General features: G+C 33.4%; 1 protein-coding gene across 3 annotated transcripts in view; it reads left to right on the top strand.

Moving 5' to 3' along the window:
- Positions 1-23,555, top strand: part of RYR3 (ryanodine receptor 3) — a 243,301-nt gene that overhangs the window by 157,749 nt on the left and 61,997 nt on the right. For 2 of the 3 annotated variants that reach the window (XM_083839378.1, XM_083839379.1), the window contains 15 exons: positions 639-759; positions 1,852-2,021; positions 2,690-2,910; positions 4,023-4,113; positions 4,422-4,562; positions 7,337-7,518; positions 8,372-8,450; positions 10,161-10,250; positions 11,658-11,807; positions 13,142-13,204; positions 17,459-17,534; positions 17,715-17,838; positions 20,279-20,394; positions 20,686-20,753; positions 21,687-21,808. In XM_083839378.1, coding sequence (XP_083695504.1) covers positions 639-759; positions 1,852-2,021; positions 2,690-2,910; positions 4,023-4,113; positions 4,422-4,562; positions 7,337-7,518; positions 8,372-8,450; positions 10,161-10,250; positions 11,658-11,807; positions 13,142-13,204; positions 17,459-17,534; positions 17,715-17,838; positions 20,279-20,394; positions 20,686-20,753; positions 21,687-21,808 — 1,814 coding nt within the window. The remainder of the gene's footprint in view (positions 1-638; positions 760-1,851; positions 2,022-2,689; positions 2,911-4,022; positions 4,114-4,421; positions 4,563-7,336; positions 7,519-8,371; positions 8,451-10,160; positions 10,251-11,657; positions 11,808-13,141; positions 13,205-17,458; positions 17,535-17,714; positions 17,839-20,278; positions 20,395-20,685; positions 20,754-21,686; positions 21,809-23,555) is intronic. The other variant, XM_083839380.1, reaches the window with a different exon arrangement.

A 23,555-nucleotide genomic window follows, 5' to 3' on the forward strand; every position in this document is an offset into this window, starting at 1 on the left:
AGAGATTTGACTTGTAACGTCCATACTTAAAATTACCAAAGCTATTAGCTTTACTAGCTGTAAAATTGTATCTAGCTGTATATTGCTAGTTTCATGTTAAGAAAATTACTGGAAGAGGTTTTCAGAGATAGATTGTGAATACGTAATTTCTGCTGGAAGTTAAATCAAGTTGGTCACCCCATTATTATTAATTCCTTTTGTGATTTTTACTGCATAAAAATAATAGGACAATGTGTAGATACATCTGACAGGTTTGCATCTGTTCATAGTATAAAAAGGCAAGCTGAAAAGCTATCACCAAATGTTCTCTAAGTAACATGAGTCTTTCAGAAATTTTTGCTTTCAGCACTTTGTCTGATTGATCCTTGGAAAGCTTAGCCATGTAGCTGTTTGTTTGTTTTATTAGGAATTTATAGCATCAATAAATTATCCATTTATTATACCAAAATTAGGAGCGATGAAAAAGTAGGATAAGCTTAAAATCAGCATTCCTTTATAGTGCTGTGATAGATTGGATTTCTATGTTTTTTTTCCAGGCAGTACAGTGTTTCCAAAAAACCATACTAATATCAATATTTTGATTTTTTTTTTCTGATTTCACTCAGTATTAAGTTTCTTTGATGAACTTTTTCTAACAGCTTATTCAAAGTGGAAAAGGTGAAGCTATTCGAATCAGGTCAATCCTCCGATCTCTAGTGCCAACTGAAGATTTGGTTGGAATTATAAGTATACCACTAAAGCTGTCAACAGTTAACAAAGGTAACTTCAATACTTCTAGTAGATAAGTTCACATTTTATAAAAAGCTGTTAACACATAACTTTCAGGTGTGAAATGTTCTTTAGATTTTAATTAGGTATGGATCAATTAGACCTATAGAAGAGATACTTGGTCCTGTGGAGCAGAGAATGTAAGAACATAAGAAATACCTTACTGGAACACTGCAGTGGCCCATCTGTCCCAGTATTTTGTCTCCTGCAGTTGCTATAGAAACACTATCTCTTTAGGTATAACACGTAAGCTTGACCTCATTCCCTTTGTACTTTCATCACTTTGAAACTTAAAAATACTACAAAATCAGAGAGTTCAAGGTGAAAAGGGGTATTGATCATGTATTCTTGCTTGTTGTATGACTGTTGATTCTTTCCTAGAAGCGGTCTTATAGTTATCCAGGGTGGATTTATTTCCAAACATAACTTCCAAGATAACCTTACAAACTGTAATTTTATGTAAAGTATAAATGCAACAGAGGAAGAGGTTTTTATGGTATATGATCTTCATCTTTCATGTTAGTTGCTGCATGTTCCACTGGCTATAAGCTACCAATCTATCATTTTGTTCTACTCCAAAGTAATGTTATCCTCCTTCCCCTCCTTCTGTTTTCCTTTCTTTTTCACAAGAATTATCTATTCCCCTTTACAGATGGTTTATCAGTTAATGTCTGCTACTGTTGTATTTGCTTGGATTACATATTCTTTCTAGTCTAGTTTACATGATACAGAAATGAAAATTCTTAACCTTCTGAAACTTCAGTTACTATATATTAATATTCGCAATAATATGTTTCTTTAATTTTACCTTAAAAATATTCTCTGTAATAGTAATGAAACAAGTAGAATACTTTAGCCATTCATTCTTTTCATTTAAGACAGAAAAATTAATCAATTGCAATATAAGTGTTTTTTTTAATAACTACCTTGAATTCTTTTTCAGCGTACAAGAAAACTGAACCAAGACTATGATTTCAAACATTTGATTTTAGTCAATAAATATAATTATAGTGTCTTTCATTGTCCTCTTGTTTCTTGTTTATTCAGTGATTTTCTATTAAAAGCCATTATATATTTGTGTAGATGGCACAGTAAATGAGCCAGACATGTCTGCAAATTTCTGTCCTGATCATAAAGCACCGATGGTACTCTTCTTGGACCGTGTATATGGTATTAAGGACCAAAGCTTCCTCCTTCACCTATTGGAAGTTGGATTTTTACCAGATTTAAGAGCTTCTGCCTCTCTGGATACAGTAAGTATTTTGCTATGCAGATTAGGTGCTGTGGCTGGATTTAATGGTTCAATTAGTGTATTAAATGGAACTTCAAATTAAAAAATCTTTAAAAAAAAAATATGCTCACTGTAAACCCAAGCAGTAACAGTTCAATTATATTTTTATTCATTTATACTGTTTAAGTTTTAATTGTAAGCATTCAGTACCACTGAAAGCAATGGTGTACTGTACTTTAAATGCAGGCTTACCTTAATTATGCTATAAGTGCATAGGATATTCTGTAATAGGCCTAATGATTACTTTTATTTCATGTGTGTTTTCCAATTGCACTGAAAATTTATGTATGTGTAGGTAGGAAGAAATTGAGTGAGATGAAAAACACTACCTAATGCTTGGTGATTTTTCATAACCTGTTTAAAGAAATAAGCTGCCTGTTTTCTTTTTTGCTTTTATTGGTTTAGAGAGCAGTGGGGCAAGAAATCAGTTTTTAATGGGATAAGTGGGATGACTTGATTTTCTCAAGTTCAAAAAAAATGGCTTTTGTCCTCATGCATTTACTGGGAATACTACATTAGCACCCTGGCACTAAGGGGACCTCAGGAATATGTCATTATTATGTTTTATAATTTCATATTTAGTAACTTTTATTCCATATGATACTAACAATCAATTACTACTTCATACAGGTTACTCTAAGTACCACAGAGGCAGCTCTCGCACTAAATAGATATATTTGTTCAGCTGTGTTTCCGTTACTCAAAAGATGTGCTCCCCTCTTTTCTGGAACAGAGCATCATGCTTCTCTGGTTGACTCCATGCTTCACACAATATATAGGTTATCCAAAGGACGTTCCCTTACAAAAGCACAACGAGACACTATTGAAGAATGCCTGCTTGCTATTTGCCAGTATGTATGATACATATGTTCAAATTGATTTCGTTTGTGTGTGTATGGAAATAAGAATATGTATTTTAATAATTTTCTTCATTGTGTATAATGTAGAATGAAGAGTGTTTTACTCTTGAATGAAATAAATGACCTGACTGTATGACAGGATTTCTTTTCCTAAGAGAAAATAGTTCTGATTTTTCTGTTACTCATACTGCGTTCTACAAGCTGTTGCATTACTATGAGCTTTGCAATGATACAGGATGAATTGTGATTATTTGTAAAAACAAAATGCCAGTAATTACTAAAAATGTTTAGGTGAGTTTGACAATGTGTGTGTGTTGGGGATTTAAAGGGTTGACGTGTTTGTATTTTTTATTGTGGTTTGAAGAACCTTGTTCTTTGTTTAAAAAAAGGAAAGAATGAAAATAAAAAGAGAAAAAGAAGCCAACAAAGAAACACTAAAACCAAAACAAAAACATAAACTATCCATCATTCTCCAAATCCGAAAACTGATCCTAAAGCTGAACTGAGCCTTGATGTAGTAGAGATGTACAGATTTATTTCTAATAATAGTAATCATAATGTATTTCCAAGATCATTTTCAGTCAGGAGTGTTTTGCTGCTTTGTAGTTTCATATCAAAAACCATTCTTTTAGGGCAATATTCTGTTTATTTTGCTTTGATTGTCTCTTCTGTATATCTAAACCACCCTGAAGAATCCTTAAAACTGAACAAAGAAACAAACAAAAACCAACAGCAACAAAAAACACCCTTTCCTCTGCTGTCATATGGACAATCATAGCTGTTGTCTAATTGCATAAGACAGTCCAAAAGCTGCTTATCTTTGTGCTATATCATTAGATAGATGACGTAGAGTCAGGTTCCTCAAACTTATTTAGAGAGTCTAGTATTTGTTTTTTCATGATTTTTTTATACACCTGAGGGTATTAACTCTTCGTTTTGTTTTTCATTGTGTGCACACCATATGTTTCTCAAAATAGTTTTCATGAGTCATTTGAATACCGATGTGGAAAATCGTTTAAATTTGTATTTCATTTTCACTGGTCTGTATGAATTTTTACTAACAAGAACTTCCTTTTTCATTTCTTTTTTTTTTTTAATTACAGCCACTTACGTCCCTCTATGCTACAACAGCTGTTGAGAAGGCTAGTTTTTGATGTACCGCTACTCAATGAGTACTGTAAAATGCCTCTCAAGGTAAATGGTGTATTTTGTGTACATGCATTCAGCATAAAACTCAGTTCACAGTAATCTGTCTAGCTGGGGATAACAGAGTCTTTATGCTTTAGTGGCACAGCTCTACTGCTCCCCCAAAAAGATAAAGAAGAAAAAAAGACTCTCTTTAAGATCTGTTAGAAATAAAGAATAAATAGTATTGGTGGGCATAAGTAATAATAATAAATAATAATACTTATGTAACTGTTTAAGCAGATGCTACCCAGTGAGTCATATTATTAAATATCAATGTTTTACACACTTCTTTTTTTTTTTTTTTTTTTAACTAGCTTCTGACAAATCACTATGAACAGTGCTGGAAATACTATTGTCTACCTTCAGGAATGGGAAGCTATGGAATTGCAGCAGAAGAAGAATTACATTTAACTGAGAAACTTTTCTGGGGAATATTTGATTCCTTGTCTCATAAGGTAATGATTAGAATTCATGTTTCACTATGGGCTTTCTATAAAAGCATTACAATGATAATTCGCAGTGCCAAGAACAGAAAATGCCTGTCTCAGCAATTCTTTCACATAATACAGGATGTATGACAAAGAATGTTTCCAATGAAGTAACATTCTAATAAAAAAAAAGGAGTCCTGATTCATGAAGGATTTTCTCCAAATTAATGAAATGTGAGATTTTCGTTTTGATACAGTTTTTCCACTGTTAATGATTGCTTGCTGCACTGACAAGTCAATGTTCTCTATTCAGCTCTATTCTACTTTGCTCTCCTAAACTTCTTATAATACTTTTTACTGACATATAATAGCATTATTTTTAAGAAATGTGTGTATATGCTAATCAAATTATTGGTGTATGCACTGTAAATCTAAATTACCTGTTCTCAAACAGACATTTGTATTTTGATAGTTTGCTGGTCCTTGCTTAGGTTAAAAACTTATGATCCAACCTTCACATAAATAAACATTTTCCTGTACTACTCTTCCAAGGTGTGATCTTAGGATTTTTGCACTTACTAATGTTTTTTCTAAGTAAGGAAATGTTACATTTCTCATATTAGAAATGCCTTTCTGGATAAATACTTTTCAAACTTGTTCTCTTTGAATTTGGCTCAAAAATCAAGTTCTCACTATGAGAATGTAGCAATATTTTTCAGTGCATCCCACTGAATGTCCATTCCAGCTCTAGTGAACAAATTCAGGTGATCGTTTCTCTAGGCATCCTTTTTATAGTATGAAAGTAAACATTGTCTCTTCACTATTCTAGAATGGCTTTTAAGCCTTATTTGTATTTGGTTTTAATGACATCTTTGTCTGTCTTACTGCTTGTGAGTTGAGATAAAGGCAGTTTATTAAGACAGGAACATAGTAATAACAATAATAATAATAGTGATAATGATAATAGTATTAATAATAATAATGTGTAAAAAACAAGTGATGCACAATGCAATTGCTCACCACCCACTGACCGATGCCCAGCCTATCCCCGAGCAGCCGGCCCCCCCACCCCGGCCAGCCACCCCTATATATTGTTTAGCATGACATCAGATGGTATGGAATACCCCTTTGGCCAGTCTGGGTCAGCTGTCCTGGGTCTGTCCCCTCCCAGCTCCTGCTGCACCCCCAGCCTGCCCACTGGCAGGACAGAGCGAGAAGCTGAAAAGTCCTTGGCCTGGTGTAAACACTGCTCTGCAACAATTAAAACATCAGCATGTTATCAGCGCTCTTCTCATCCTAGTCCAAAACATAGCACCCTACCAGCTACTATGAGGGAAAATTAACTCTGTCCTAACTGGAACCAGGACACCGCTGTCACAAGTACAAACAGTGTCAGTAGGGCCTGAGGTTACAATGAACCATTTTCAATTTGTGTCTTAGCATTTTACAAAGAAATGAAGACGATGTATTTCTGTCAGTATTGGTGGCCCTCTGTAATAGGATTTGTATCATTTTGTATATGATTATTAGTCCAATGAGAGCATGGTGTAAAGCTGCTAAGCTACAGTGTTCTCCATTGTTCTGTTTTGTACTGAGATATTTACAGGTTTGGTATTTTTATGGCTTCCAGCTGTGTTAGTGGAAGTAATTCACTCTGTGATCTCACTTCTTTTGCTTGTGCCTTAAGCACTAAAGAACATTGTAACAAAACTAAAGGAAGTTAAAAGGTTCAAAGTTTTAGGCATTCTTCTTGCTGTAATGTATAATTTTATCAGCAAGAATCTTCAATGGACCTTAAAACTGCTCTTCAGCATTTTGTTAACACAAAAATAATAAACGAATTTGTCATACAAATTTAGAAAATCATATAGCTTTCCTATGTCTTTCAATGAAGCACGAGAAATCTTTCTTCAATTTATTAAATAATTATAATAGCATGGAACTCTTGCACAACAGTGTTCAACAGTAAATCTGTTAAAGTCTTTTAAAAGTACATCATTATGCATGTTATACAAGTGGGGAATCTGAAGTGATTATTTTTCCCAGGCACACTAAGAATGTAGTTTGAGAGCTTTAATGAGAATGTAGGCCTCCTATGATCTGCTGCTAGTTTCTCTATGCCCCCCCCCCTTTTTTAAATAACTTAATTACACACTGAACTCTGTGTGTAACAATTGACCTTGAATGTTTTTCATGGCAAGTTAGCTAAGGATAGGATAAATTCTTCACATGTAATTGCACCATGTGTTTTTATATATCAAGTACTGTTATCTCTAGAGCTAATTAAACTATTAGGCTAACTATTTAGAAGACAAAGTGTGCTAGTTCACCTCTTGACAGGACAACTCCGAAAGATAGTGAACTGGCTTTGCAACAGTAAAACACAGTTTTCTCTGACTGGCATGATTTAAACTTTAAGAAGTTTAGGGCAAAAGAGGGAGAAATGATAATGACTTCTGTAGTTAAAGACAGTATTTTATAGATTACTGTACTTCTCTGACTAGGTAAACAACCTTTGATTCTTCCTATGTAGGCTTTAACGGCCTGAAGAAATCTTTACATGCTCCTACATGTATTATATATGCTTATACAAGTGTCAGCATACTTACGGTAATTGGAACAGTCTTAAAAATGTATCAGGTTGATAGCAAGAAAAATACAGGTCATACAGCAATAACTTTGCTCTGTGCTTAGTTTTTAAATGTGCTTTACTGTCTCTTTGCATCTTCTAATATTTGTACATATGGCTGCTTGGTTTTCACTAACATTTTGCATGTTTTTCTGTTGGGTTTTCCAACCAGTTCCTATCTCTCCTGCAGAAGTATGATCCAGAGCTCTTTCGAATGGCCTTGCCTTGTTTAAGTGCTATAGCTGGTGCCTTGCCTCCTGATTATTTAGATACACGAATTAGATCAACTTTGGAAAAGCAGACTTCAGTGGATCCAGAAGGAAATTTTGATCCCAAACCTGTCAGTACAGCAAAGTGAGTAATGTATTTCATAACAATTTCCTTTCCTTATATATTTTTACAACAATTTCCTTACTAACACTTTATTCTCCTCTATATAGAGTGGTGGCCAGTGACTGACTTTTTAATGATATTAGTACCTTTCGGAAATAATGCAGGCATTTTTGCTTCTTGCTGCCAAATGCTTTGCTAGAACATATCCTGTTTAGCAGAAAAAAACACACTACTCTTAGCCCTGTAGAGATGTTCAATATTCTGCAGAGTAAGTAGTAAATTAGTACTTCTTATGTACCCCATTAGAAATATTTGGGATATTTACAGCCTTAAAACAGTTGATGCTGTCATTATTTAGAATGTGGTACAGTGATAGCAAATGGTACAAGATCATCAAAATCTAGTAAGTGATTCAATTAGCCTATTACCAAGTTTTTATAAAATCTCATTTAGTTTTGAGACTTAATCTTAGAAACCTGGTAGAGCAAAACAAGAAAATCATGTGTGATGGTTTAGTAGAGACATGAGCTTTTAAGTAATTCTAAAATACAGAGTTCTAAAATTTCTATATTCAAGAAATTACTATTGCTGATTGGTGATTGCTGTTAAAATCAAGACCCTCCACCAACCATCATTATTTAATGTGAAATGTCCATACTAATACTGTCTTGCATTAAGAATTACCAAGAATTATGTATTTGAAGACTCTCTGTAAATGCCATTATAGCTCTGTTTTGGTTTGTGTTATTTATTCTAAATAAAAATATTTACCAAGCGAAATGTCTTGCCTTCATTTGGAGATGAAGCTTTTTTTTTTCATAGATCAGAGTGCAGTAACTTACAATCGAATGACCAAACTCTCCTTTGTTTACAGCCTTGTACTTCCGGAAAAGTTGGAGTATATTGTCAGCAAGTATGCTGAACATTCCCATGATAAGTGGGCCTTTGATAAGGTAGGAATTGTTTTAAGACTGGCAACTGTCTTACCCCAGTAATACCTGGGGTGATTGCTGAAAACAAATGTGAGTTGTTTAAATGATAGGCACTTGTTCAGTGTGTGCATTAATGTCTATATATTTCTTTAGGGATATGTGGAAGAAACATTTTGCTCAAGCAAATGGATGGATACTTGTCACTTTTTCAAAGTGACCAGAATTTGTTAGGACAAATATTTGGTAGGGACTGAGGAGGGGTGCTTAATTTGTTTTGTTTCTGTTTTTTAAAGTAAAAATATATATTTCTTAGCATCATATTGCCTTGGTAGTTATGTTCTTTTAATGTAAGTCAGAAATTCAATTTTACTGCAGCAGCTCTGTGATCTGAGAGTACCTGGGAAGTCTAATGTCCTTTATTATTTCAGAAAATGTCGTTAGAGCTTTTCTTTATTCTTAACTTTGGGAAGGCTGTCACGCATTGACTTGCCCTATAGTTTTCCAAGTGTTCTATCACTGTGTTGTCTGTGGTTCAGCACTTCAAAAGAGGTGTAAGGAAATATATATTGTGATTTTGAACTTTTAAATGTTAAAAGGAAACATTAAATTTATTGAAGGGCTGTTTAGTGTTACAGTTTGCAAGTTTTGATGTTTAGAACTTTCAGAGTTAAAACTGAGCAAAATGAAGTTTGATAGAGTTGCAGTTCTTACTAAGTATGTTGAAAGTGTTTGGATGTGAGTAACTCATTTAATCCAAGAATGAATTTTAAACCTCTCTTTCATTGAAGGAAAAGATGGGGTAGAGTTACGTAATTTATTGTGACAATTAATAACAATTGTATTGAACAATTATATAGAAATAACAACTCTGTTGTTGTATGTCTGTATATGCAAATCTGTAGAGAAACACACAGATGTGTGTATATGTATATATGTATATATGTATATGTATATATACATATATAGTATGTATATATACATATACATACTATACATGCATTAATCTCAAAAGTTAAATTTCAATTAACATTCTTTAAAGCAAAGGCTTCAGTAAGTTACCTTCTTTGGTACTTGATCTGTTAACATCACATTTTCCATAAGACAAGTAGTGTGTTGCTTCCAGCAATTGCATCACAATTCTTTTTCTGAGAGACTGCTTTTGGTGTGATGTTAATTAGTTCAATCACCACAGCCTGTATCTTTGATACTAAATCAGTAGAGAGTATCAATCACTGCCTGTCATCTGTGTTATGTAAAATTATCATGTTGACACTGAACTTAAAAACAGATACTGATTTCTCATAGGCTAATGCAAAATCAAGATATAGGTGTTTGATTGCTTCCAGAAATTGAAATTTGGAAGCAAGTAGGATCTTTCTTCTCTGTGTTGCTGACTGTAGCTTCCCAGAGAGTAGACATGCTTTTTTCTTTTTGTTTTGAAACTTTAGCCAGTACCATGTTAATGCATTAGTCAGTTTGAAAGCCGCCAGCGTATAGTAGGCTCACAAATTGTTGCATGAGACTTACTGCTGATAGATAGACTCTGATCTTCTCAGGCCATGTTTTGTTCTGGTGTATCCACAGATGGATGTATTCTATTACACACAAATTTCTGTGGCACAGTGTAGGTATTGGAGTAGATTAGCAATTCAGTATGACACACAAAACTTGCTGGTTTTCACTCATCTGTGTTGCTCTCATCTTATTTCAGTATATATATATATTTTTCAGACTAATAATGGATGGAAATACGGTGTTTCACTGGATGAAAATACAAAGACTCACCCATTAATAAGACCTTTCAAAACTTTAACTGAAAAGGTAATAGAGAATACTTAAGCTGTATTAATGGAAAGTAGCTTGATTTTGAATACTTTTTCTAATCCAATTCAAATTTGTTATACAAATGAAGGAGAGGCAAACTATAATTCTTACAGATAAGAACAGCAATCTCTATATGCTACAGTGATTGTTTAGTTAATAGAGTCCTGCATAAATGATATGCTTCCGCTAGGCAGCCTGCGTAGGCCTGAGCCAGTTGGTATTAAAGGCATCAATAGCACAGGGTTTTCAAGCCTCTGTGGATGAGGAAATGACTGGCAACTGCTCCTGTGTTTTAGATGAAAGTAATCTAACATATCTATTTGAAGGTAATTCTGTCTTCAAGAAAGATGGTAGAAAATTTTAATGAAATTGGAGAATGTGCTTCAGTTGAAATTGGAGAAAAAACATTAAAAATATTTTAAATACACTTCATATTTGAATTTCTTGGCTAGGCATGAATGTTTTTTAGTTGTCAAAACACTGAACCAAACTGGAATTCTGTTGCGTATTTTTGCAGTGATTCACTGGGTGACTTAGTTAAGTCAATTACATTTGTCCCCCTTTACCATACTTTTCCCATTCAGAAAATGGAGATGACAAAAACAAAAGTTTTCATTTCCCAAGGTTTGTAAATTGCTTTGAAATCTTCAGAGAGGACCTGAAGTATTGTTGGTTGAATTATTATTAAAGCTGTTTAAAGGGATTCTTCAAAATGGTCTCAGATTTGAAGTTCTGAACTATTTCTAAAATCAGGTCTTTCCATAAAAACTGTTAAATAAGTATCATAAAAATTCTTATTTATGGTTAAGAGTTGAAATACTTTTATTATGCTGATTTGAGAAGTCTTAATATGATGCACTCAGAATTTTCTTTCCTACAACTTTTCAGATTTTGTATAACACCTTTGCATTTCAAAGGACTGAAAGCTCTCCCCTAATTTGCTGTTGATGGCTGTCCTTACATGAAGAGGTTTATAGATCAGTAATGTTCTGTATCTGTAAATAGATACAAATATAGGAACGCTAAAAAAAAAAAAAAAAAGCTTTGTGTTCAAATGTACATACTTAACTAATTTCTTGTAAATGAAATTTGTAATTTTAATGCCATCAGTTTTAGATTATTTTGGGCTGGAGTAACTAATTAGTAGGTTTCCAGATACAAACTACATTATTGCTTCAGAACTCAATTGAGTTCTCTTAGCTTTTAATAGACATATTAACAGTCAAAAATAAAAGCAAAAAGGTGTGTAACTACTTTAAAGCTTGTTTCTCAGGCAAAAAGTACTATATCATATCTACAGGATTTCTTTAACTGTTGTGGCATGTGACAATTTATGATGAAGGACAGAATATTTTTACTAAGTTTTTGCGACTTGCTAAATAAGGAAAATTATTTGCTTCAAAGGAAAAAGAAATTTATCGTTGGCCTGCTAGAGAATCACTGAAAACCATGTTGGCCATGGGATGGAGCCTAGAAAGGACCAAAGAAGGAGGAGAAGCAATATTACATCAGCGTGAAAATGAAAAGCTCCGTAGCATATCTCAGTCGAGCCAGGTAAGATGGAATTGGTTAAATCTAGAAAAAAAAAGGCTTGGTTGTTAATTTACTGAGAAATTATACAAAATTATGTTTATTTTATATTCTTTTCAATGAAAGGAAGCTTCTAAAATTAGAGTTTTGATGTTGGAAGTCTTGTCACTGTAATAAAAAAATGTACTGTAACATTAAAGAGAGGACTGCAAAAAAGTGCAACTTTTACAAAGCCAAGATGGTCAGAGACCATATCTCTTAATTTTCTAATGGAGAGGGATTTTGTGTAGTCATTTAAAGAATACATGGCAGAGTATTTAAAGCTTTTTGTTTTATAATAGTTAAATCTAGAAATTTTCTTTCTTGGTCAAACAGAAGAACCTGAAACTGGCTTCTGTCAAGATTATAATTATGACAGACAAATAAGATTGTTCATTTAATACTTTTTGTTAAATCTTACAGGCAAGTGTTGCAGATAATTATATAGTACATAGCATTTTGATGTGATACAGGCTATTTCTTTCATTTGTAGTTGTTTTTTTGTTGTAGTTGCTAACATGTTGAGCTATAAAATTTCTACTCAATATATGTGTCTTGGAGGGTGAGGGAAGCTGTTTAAAACTATGACAAGCAAGATTTGGCTAACAGCAAATGTATGTAAATGTTTCATATTAAACCATACCATTAATTCTGTTATGGTTTTACAAATAGAGACTGCCTTGATAGTACCAAAATATATCAATTAAAAATGGTTTCAAACAAACAAAATGCATGACATGATTCAGTACAGGATTTCAGCACGTTTAACTTCAGTACATTTGAAACCACTGATTTAGGTGTGACTTCACGTTTAATCACATGAATAGGTTTGTTACATTGGAGCTTTCACACTTTAAACATTTCAAGATTGCATAAATATTTTACACCTTTTTCTTAGTCTGTAAATTCTTGTAGGCAATAACTAACTTTAACTTTTCATTATGGTGTCTTATCTTTAATATATGTGGTTCATTCAGGTGGTTGTCACACCGTTCTGTCATGTTTTGAAGACACATTGAATGTCTCATGATTGGTCTCCTCACTTAGGCTGAAAAGCATATAAAAGCAGGTTGTCATCTATTGCCAACAGAGGCATCTGAATTTTTCTGCATCTTTCTCATTTCCATATCAACACATGTAATGTTAATCATCCTGTGTGTTGCCAACACATTACAAGGCAAAAGGTGAACACAATTTCTCAAGGAAGTTAAAAAAAGTAAATACTATCACTGATTAGATCAATAAGAGAGGTGTTCTAGTTGAATATTTGATTCTTTTATCTAAAATATTTGAAAATAATTCTTTTTCTTTCCCCTCAGGGAAATGGATATAGCCCAGCACCACTTGATCTCTCTAATGTGGTGCTTTCTAGGGAGCTTCAGGTTTGTATTTGTATTTTGCATACTTTGTGCAAGAATGTTGTTGTTTAACCCAGAAGGCAGCTGAGCACCATGCAGCAGTTTGCTCACTCCTCCCTGCCACAATGGGATGGAAGAGAGAATCAGGAAAAAAAAAAAAACTTGTGGGTTGAGATAAAGACAATTTAGTAGGAAACAAAAAGAAGGAAAATATTAATTATAATAATAAAACAATATACAAAGCAAGTGATGCACTATGCAGTTGCTCACCACCTGCAGACTGATGCCCAGCTCCTCTCTGAGCAGCACCCCCCACCAGTTTTATTGTTCAGCATGACGCCAGATGGTATGGAATACCCCTTTGGCCAGTTTGGGTCAGCTGTCCTGGTGCTGTCCCCTCCCAGCTCCTTGCGCACCCCCAGCCTCCTCAATGGCAGCGCGGTATGAGAAGCTGAAAAGTCCTTGACTTAGTGTCAGCACTGCTCAGCAACAATTAAAACATAAGTGTGTTATCAGCATTATTCTTTTCCTAATCCCAAACACAGCACCATACCAGCAACTAGGAAGAAAATTAATTCTGTTCCAGGCAAAACTAGGACATGGAAAGACTTAGTAGACTTTGTTATTAATTATTCGAATTTTAACAGATTTTATGAGTGTACTTCTGTCTTTGTTTGTGATTCACTGTTGTAAAAAGGTTCACATGTATTATTTATAAATTTTAAAAAGAGATTTCTGTTCTTTATCTCATTGGTGCTTCCTGAATTCCTAGAACAAGTTAGCATGAAGCTAGGGAAGGGACTGTAAACAGCATTTGATATATATTTAGCCTATGCCTGTGCTTACTTTGAATAACAGTTGAATATATTGATGTTCCTGATGTTATGCACAGACCATGTACATTGCAGCCATATGCTTAAAAGCCTGAGAGAATGGAAGAATTCATATTATTATTCCAGACAGGTTCATTGTAAGAAAGAAAGCTATAAAACGTGGTTTTGCTTGTGTATTATTTTTAATGCATATATTACTCTTATCGATAAAATGACGTACAAATTTTAAATAGAGCAATAGTAGTGAAAAAGTGTATACAGAATGAAGAAAGGTGTTTTTTTGTTTGCTTGTTTTTTTTTGTTTTTGTTTTTCCTTGAGGGATGCCTACGTGTTTTTAGTGTGCTCTTTAGTGTGTTAAGACCTTATAGGGCTTCTCCTTTTATTTTCTATTTGCAACTCTTCTCACCCTCCCTCTCAACCATATTTTTCCATGTCTTTTGAAGAGTAAAGAAATCTCTCTTTACCTCAACAATATTTATACCATCTGCCTTGCTTCAAACTTGCATATTAGTCTTCCTTTATGATTATACATCCAACAGGCATCTCCCTCTTTTTTTTCTTTCCTATGCTCATTCTGGAGTAATTTCATCACCTGTGTTAACAACCACAGAGATACATATTTTCTTAGGTTTTATTTTGTTGTTCAGTTTGTTTTAACTCTCCATCTCACTGAAGTTGTTCCTTCTGTGTTGTCTTTTTCTGAAGGTCACTGTGATCAGTACCCGTCTTCAGAAAATTGAATGTCAGACTTTCTGTCTTCCACATTAAGATTTCCTTTCCATTCTTGGCTGTATGTGCTGTTGACTTCTTGTCTAATTTTAATCATCTGCCCATGTTGCTTTCTTTTCTCACTGTCATTCTTCACTTCATCTCATGTCCCTTTCTTTGTGCATCTCAAAATTCTTATTAGTTGACTGCTGGGGTTAGTTTTGCCATGCCAGTATCCTCCTCCACTCCTGTTCTTTTGATACAGAACTGTTTAATCCGTTCCCATTTCTGTTGGAAATCCATGGCCAAGCTGATTTTCTTAACTAAAATTTATTTTCTAGATTCTTTCAGCTCTGTTGTCTTATAAATATGTCTTGTTTTCAATTTCAGTCTCATAATCAGGTACCTATTTACTTCTTTCCACCCTCATTCCTTCTTTAAATGTAGTCCTCCTCATGCCTCTACTTCTTTTTCTGTAATAAGTGTTTCCAAGGGAAAATTGAAACCATTCTATGACTTTCTCTTTTTGGTTAGCCTGTTTTCTTTCTGTTTATCCCTTGCATCTGTATTCACAGCAACATGGTAGTTCAGTTAATATAAACCATTTCATAGACTAAACTATGTGCTACAACTAGACCTTTTCCCTCTTCTTTTCCTTTCCATATGCTTTTCCTAATAGTTTTTTTTGCTCAGAACCTCACTCGAGTGTATTCATCATCCATTTATTGTTTTTGTCTATAAGCTAAAGATTCTACCTTCTGAAGATTCTAAGCTAAACTTTCTACCTTTTGTCTCTTTGATGTTCCCTTTCAGCCACAGTTTTGCTACAAACAATTAACCTCTTTTAGCTTCCTTTTGTAAAAATGGATCTCCATTTCCCTGTCCTCATGAATACTTTCAAAAAGGTTTTGTTGCAGTTAAATGGTTGTTTCACTATTGTTACACTGTTGTGTACCAACACTGCGGGTTTTTTTGCTTGACGACTAGTTACCTTAGTTTATCAAAGGTTATTGATTTGAAATTTCTTGTTTTTCTTTTTTTTTTGTACAAAAAACATCTATCACTCCTGTTTTTCCTTTAGTTTTCATTCTTCTTTCATCCAAGAGCTCATTTAATTCAATATTTACAGTGACTTTTTGTCAGTCTTCTTGAATCTTACTGTATCCAACATGCAATCTAATCCCTGTTTTGTACTGACACACTGTTATCACTAATTCTGTATTGATCTTTTTCTAGCCAAAACTCAGTTAGTTTTCAAAAAATACCTTGTTTTGATGCATTTTTCCCTGCTGATGTTCTAGGAATTACATCATCCATTGTTTTTTTCTGTGCTTGTGTGATTGTCTCTTCTATTGGTTCTCTTTCTACCTTTCTAATCATTCTTTCAAAGTATACTAAGTATTCTATCTTGATACTTCTGTAAAGAAGTTCTCTATATTGCTTAGTCCTAGCTCTTTTTTTCCTTGCTCTACAAGGAAGCAAAATTTTATTTGGGACAAATCACATACTTTCATTCTCTCCAAAACAAATTCTATTTTTCTTGAATGTGTTCCTTGTCTTCTGTCCTTCTTGACTCAGAACTTCCTCCAGCAGATCCTTCCTTATGTTTCCTTTATTGATAACTGTGGTTGGCATAGATATCCTTATAGTCTCTCAGATGTAGAATTTCAGCATTATTTACTTAAATCTCTCACACATCCAGGCTAGTTATCTTAGCTCTAAGATTTGATCTAAAGCTTGATTCTTTTGTGTGAAAATTTTATCCGGGGTTCTGTTGTCTTATGTTTTGATTTCTTCATCTCTTTTTTTCTTAACTACCGCTAATTAGAAAACGCCTCCGTTTAACATTTTTTGTAACCTATTGCTTCTGCCCTTGTACTCAGACAAATGGAATCTGCTTCATATTACTTTGTTTTGCTTTCAGATTTTTCTGTTAACTCCTCCTCTTTTTTCTCATTTGTTTCTCATTATGTATATGCTAAATTGCAAACCAGTATGTTGCTTTTTCCATTGTTGCCCTTCATAAGTATTTGTAGTGCTACTTCATTAAGCTTTTATAAGAACAGACTCAAGACTGTCCTTCATATTATCTGTTAAAAGAGATCTGTTAGGTTGTTTATGTGCAAAGACTGTAAGCTGTATTTGTGTCCAAAGGATGTAAGCTATTATAAACCAGAATATAAGAGAAAGAAAGTAGTCTGTACTTCCTGAAAAAGAGATGTTTGTATTTAGTTAACTGTCATCATCTGTGATGAAAGATCTTTACATTTTCTTCTTTGTAGATTGTCTTCCCATTGTCATTGCAATAGCCTTTAGGGGCATTGATGTCTAATGCCTACCTTCAGCATAGATTCTCCTTGTACTGTAGCTCACTCTTAGCCATCATACAATTAGAAGACACTTATTCTCATTTTGTTTTATGCATTACAGTCCCTAGCTTAATAGGTACTGCTTTATGACTAAAGTCATTTAAGAACTAGCATAAGGTAATAATAATAAGTAATGACTTTATCACTGTTTTATTTGATCTGGAAAGCATCTGTGTTTTTTGTGTCCCACTTTACTGAGGTAAATGCTTGGATGCATAGACCAACTCAGCCAAGGAGTCTATGGGTGATGTTTCTTTACCAAAGACTGTAGACTATGCTCAAGACTGTAGAATTATGTATAATTACAGAATTATTAATTTTCATCTTTTAATTTTGCATCATCTTATTTTTCCTGATGGCAATGTAGGGAATGGTTGAGGTAATGGCAGAAAACTACCATAATATATGGGCCAAAAAGAAGAAAATGGAGTTGGAAAGCAAAGGTAAGCCAGAATCCTGTGCCAAAACCACACAAAAAAGACAAGCAAAATGAGGGAGAAGAAACAGTCTGAAAGAAGACAGTGTAAGACAATCTAAATTAAATAGTTTATTTTTTGTATTTGAAACAAAATAAATCTTAGAACAAAGAAAAACCCTTACAGTTCTCTCAATTTTTACCGAAGGTGGAGGTAGTCATCCTTTATTGGTACCTTATGACACATTGACAGCCAAGGAGAAATCACGGGACCGTGAAAAGGCACAGGAGCTGTTTAAATTCCTTCAAGTGAATGGTATAATCATATCTCGGTAAGGTGCATACTTTTTGAAATACTTGCTTATATTCAGTGCACAAACCATGATAATTTTCCTTATCTCTGTGCATTCTGTTAGGTGCTAACATATTTACCGTTTGGTATATCTTCTATCTTCTGTAAATCAAAGTCCTTATTATTTTTATGTGCAGAAAGACGCATCAGAAATAGTGTAGAGAGCTAACTGTTATAATAAGTATGTGATCATAGTAAATACAAAATGCAACAGTAATACAATTGAGCGAGCAGATGATTCAAAACTTCTAAATTAGCAACCAGCAGCTGTCAGTAAGATCATGGGAAAATAAATCTGAGGTCTGATACTGTAAAGTGGTTTTTAATCTAGTACTTAAGAAAAATGTTGTTTTGAGTTTTCTGAACTAGTAAGACACAGTCGGCATTTTTGCGGGCATTTCCTCCTTAACTTGCTCAAGCGGAACAGCATATTATTTGTACTATAAATTGAATTGTTGTATCTGGAAGTATGTTGGCCTTTGGGATTTTACTCCATCAAAATTAAAATAGCTTATTATTATACCATGTTTCTGGATTTGTGTGATGGATTTGTGAGTTACTGTATCATAGCTGTCATTTACGTATTACATGCAAAATTCCTGAGCACATAGGAAACTGCTATTTTGCTAGCATTAAGCATTTTTGTAATCCACACTGTATTCATGAACATTTTTTGTATGTACATAGAGACATATCTTACTTGTTTTCATATGTTTTTTTCTTCAAATTTGTGCCTTTAGTGAAAGTACACATCCAGAAAATTATATAAATTGATTATTGGGATCTGTGAAAGTTAACTTCAGTGGTTTCAGTTCGCTTTACCAATTAATACCATTTTAAAAATATTAGAAGACAGAACTCTAAAGATACATTTCTGCAGTCCTACAGAGAAAAATTCAGTTCTACAAAATATGTAGGTTCTCAGCTTGAAGTCGAATAGTATGTATGTCGGTAGGCATTTTTATATCCTCTATAACTGCTTTAGAAATATTGTTTAAGAGAAGCAAATTTAGTTCCTGCAAAGGAAAGGTCTTTGAAATATCAATGGAATTGCTCAAATGCTGATTTTAATACCTCTTTACAGCTGCATCTGTTATGGTTAGGAGGGCAATGTTTTGAGTGTTGGATAATGAGACAAGTCAACTTGAAAAGAATCTTTTCAGGCTGTTTGTGGGCTATGGGCAAAGAGTTGCAGTAATTGTCTGTATCAGGGTGAGTCAAGATTATTGTCTAAGTGTTTTCTTCAGATGAATATGTACATATCTTAAGTAAATATAAAATATTTTGAAGTACTGATTGAAGTTATCACATTTTCAGAATGTCATTGTTAAAAATGTTGGACTACAGAATCAGAATCATAGAATAGTTAGGGTTGGAATGGAACTTTAAAATCATCTTGTTCCAACATGCTTAGTATGGACAGGGACACCTTCCACAAGACCAGGTTGCTCAATGCCCAACCAACCTGGCCTTGAACACTTCCAGGGATGGGGTATTCCTTTAAGCATCTTTCAGCCTATATAAGTGCTTTTGATGCTGCATTTTGTAGTAAATCAGTTCATAGGTCATAAAAGTATGTAAACTAGGACTCTTCAAATAGATTTTTTGTCTTTAAGTGAAACTCCAAGATGGGGGAGATTAGAAGAGTCCTTTTATGTTTATGTATAAACTGGTATCAGAATGCATTTCTTGGTTCCCTGGTTCTGTTTTCCAGACTATACCTGTTCTTCTCCTCCTACCCATGTTCTAACATGGTCATGAACCATGTTCTTAGTATTAGTGTTTTCATTGTTAAAATTTCTGCTGCATCAAACTTCTTCTGCAGAATTACTGATTTCCTTGGATTCACCTCATAGCAGTTTTTATCTAATCTTCATTTATCCTCCTTAATTTACTCCTGAACCAGTGCTGAAGAATCTCAGGAAAAGTGATCATTTCCTCCATTCCACAACACTGAGTCCATCAACTTTGCTTTCTTGCAAGGAAGTTTCTTCCATGCCACAAACTTCCCTGCTTCTTTTCTTTCCTTCTGTAGTCTCATAAATCTGCATTCAATGTTTTCTGCATCTCCTGTAGCCAGGTTGTCCCAGCCTAATTGATAAAGTGAAAGTCTTCCTATCTACCGCTATTTGAAAAGTCTACAGAAGCATTTGAATGTAGCCATTATGGATAGCCAGTGTTTCCTTATTGTTATGAGTTTTTATGATGGAAATTTGAGTTAGAACATGAAACATGAACTGATTTTAATGTTTCTTGCTATGCAATTGATAACTAAGAGTTGCTGTGGAAGGTCATTTTCTGCTATTTACAAAAATTTACCATAAGCAAAAGATTAAAAGGAATAGAATGCTTCATAGTACTGTCATCATTTGTACTACTGTCTTCACCAATGCAATTTATCTGAATGCTTTCTAAAATAGGGGTCTGAATGACATGGATTTGGATGCTTCATCCATGGAAAAGAGGTTTGCCTTTAAGTTTCTGAAGAAAATTTTAAAATATGTTGACTCTGCTCAAGAGTTCATTGCACATTTGGGTAAGTTGCAGATTTTATTTTGAAAATCATTCAAGTTGTTGATATTTAAATATTTGGGTTGGTATGTCTAAATTTGCAGAGACCACTATTTTTATTGCCTTTAAGAAACTGTAATTCTGTCTTTAAATTTGCAGTTTGAATTCTTGGACATCTTAGCCAGTAACTGGCTAAACTGTTTCTGCTGTTTTCTTTGTATTACTTAAAAACTAAGTCTCTAAGGTTGTATCACAGCTAATGTGTTTATTATTAACCAACTTTTTATTCATGTCTGTCTTTATTGTATCTTTGCAGAAGCCATTGTAACCAGTGGAAAAACTGAAAAATCTCCACATGACCAAGAAATAAAATTCTTTGCGAAAGTGAGTGATTTAGTACTTCAAGTAATATATGTATACATATTACAGATGTAATATATATCTATAACATTCAGAACATGGAATACAGAACATATACAGAACATGGAATTCTGTAATGTAAGACTGCTTTTCAGGTAACAGAAACATGTCTTTCCAGTTTTTTTTCCTGGTAAGTAATGAATGATATGTCATTAAAAGATATTTCCAAATGTGTTCCAAAATAACTCAATATATTTGCTGGATTCAAGCGTTTCAGAATATTTCAAAATATTTCAATATGTTTGCTGGAAAAGATTATACATGATAAGGAACATAGAACTTAAAAGGCAGCTTATTTATTACATGAAATGAAATACTCTTGCTAAACATATACATTATTTCTGATTTTTTTTTTTGCCTCAGTATAAACTGAAGCATGTAGTATTGTTTAATTAACAGGAATAAATATTGCTATGCATAGTAATTTCTTACACATTTGTATGACAAATGTACTAAGACAAATGCTGTCGATGATCAGATTTGAAGTAAGGAACGTTTAAGGTTTTATTTAGGAACTTAAAAAAAAAAAACACCTCTCCCTTTAAATGTGTACTGGACAACTGTCCACAATGTGTACTGGACAACTGTTATGTGAAGAGTGGAGAGGAAAAGTCCTCTTCAGTGATACTCGTGACAGTTGAATGTGAGAAAAGTAAGCTTGCAGTATTAGATCCAAAATAGATAGATCTTTGTAACACTGTTTAATATTCTTGTAGCTTTTAATTTAAATTGTAGTACTTAAGATTTTAATTTATATGACTTCATGTCTGAAATGAGAAAATACAACTGTAACAGAACTTCTAAAATTGCTTGATTTCACTTTGACCAATCAGAGCATTGTTGCTACGCTTACCAATGCGCTCTGTGAAAAATACATTTTGTATCTGTATTTCTCAGGTTCTTTTACCATTAGTTGATCAGTACTTTACAAATCACTGCCTGTACTTCCTGTCTTCTCCAACAAAAACACTCAGTAGCAGTGGATATGCATCAAATAAGGAAAAGGAAATGGTAGCAAGGTAAGTAGAAAATTAAGATACATAGGAGCTTTTTATATAGATAATATAAAGTCTCTTAGATTAGTTAGTTCAAAAGCTCACTTTCCTGAAGTAGAAAGTGAAGTAGTTTATTTTTTTTAGCAGAATGGCAGATGATGAATAGCATTCCTCATCTTAATATTCTTTAATATCTGATTAAAGAATTGAACATATAAATTATATATTAAAATATATTAATTATACATATTATTAATTATATATCATTAAAGTTAAGTTTCCACATCATTTCCATCAGTTCCATATGTAAGGAAGTTCTGTTTATCCTTTGAGTATTCCTGTAGGTATTATGGTGAATATTTCAATACTTAAGAACTTTATGAAATTAAGCATTTTTAGAAAAGGTTTTCTTGGTTAAGATAGATACCACTGAATGTCTCTTTAGTGTCTTACAATTTTGATGACAACTTGTCTTTATGTAGACTAGCACCCTTATTAATTAATAGTAATTAATTGACTAATTAATTGTCAATGGCCTAGAGTATTGCCTGCTTAGCAACTCTACTGCCATTGTCTCCTGCCAACCTCATTGTAAGCTGAAGACAACTAGTCATTTTGTATTGCTATGTACTGTGTAATCACTTGTTCTTTCTGGTGTTATCCAGTATCCTCTGGTTTGACTTGAGCCCAAAACTAGAGAAGCTTGTCTACTTTCAGTTTCATTGCTAAACAGAAGACATGACGTTCTAAGACAATAAATTAGATTGTTTTTCTAATTACAAAATATAAAAAAACTCAACCTTATCTAAAGAAAATAGAGTAATAATAATTTAATTATTATTTATAATTATAATCAGACAAGATGAAAAAAACCACATTTTTCACACTAATTTCATATATATGGTTCTAAAGAGAGAAACTTTTAACAAAAATGGTGGTAATATTGTGAAAGGAGACAGTACACATTCTCTGCATATAAATTTCAGAAGTAGATTATTAACTTAAAGTTCTACACATTGAGAGGTTAACAGCCTTGCAAAATATAGTCATCTTATGTGAAAGAATGTTCAAAAGACAACAGCTGTCATACTGTCATAGCCAGGCTATTTCACAGACATGGCCAGGAATATGAAAGATGCAGCTTAATGCAAGCATTTTCTTTGGTATAGGTAGAATGATGATAAAAAGTTAAGGAAAAAACAAAGATTTATAGAATCATTTAAATCTTTCTCTCCCAGTACGATATTACTTCTAATAGCAGTTCTCTGATATGTTAGCATCATGTCCCGGGTTCATTCAGCTGTTCTCATGCAACCTTGTTTTTGCTTGTGCTGCAGATGACATTCAGCTAACAGTGAAATGAATATTAAATACTAAAGAATACACAGGAATAGAAAATTTATTAAGAGCTGTTTCATGACTTATCCTCATTACTTGGTTTGTGTCCCTGCTTTGTTTATTGTAGAGCTAATGGAAAATAAAAACATGTTCTCTTATCATGACTTTTGACACTAGATTTGTCATCCGAAATTCGTAAACATTGATTTGTGGGTATGCACTTTTCTTTATTTCTTCTCATACTCAGCATTTTCTACTTGGAAATATTAGAAACGCCATATAATCAAACCCATATACCTAGTGCTTTAGCAACTGGGTAAAAAAAAAAACAAAACAAAACAACAACAACAAGTTACTGAGAGACATTTCAGAAAGCTGTCCTTCACCACTGCCAAGTCCAGATAAGCTTTCCTTCTCTGATTTACTCTTCAGA

This window comes from Anser anser (genome assembly GCF_964211835.1).
Source record: "Anser anser genome assembly, chromosome: 5".
NCBI classification, from domain to species: Eukaryota; Metazoa; Chordata; class Aves; order Anseriformes; family Anatidae; genus Anser; species Anser anser.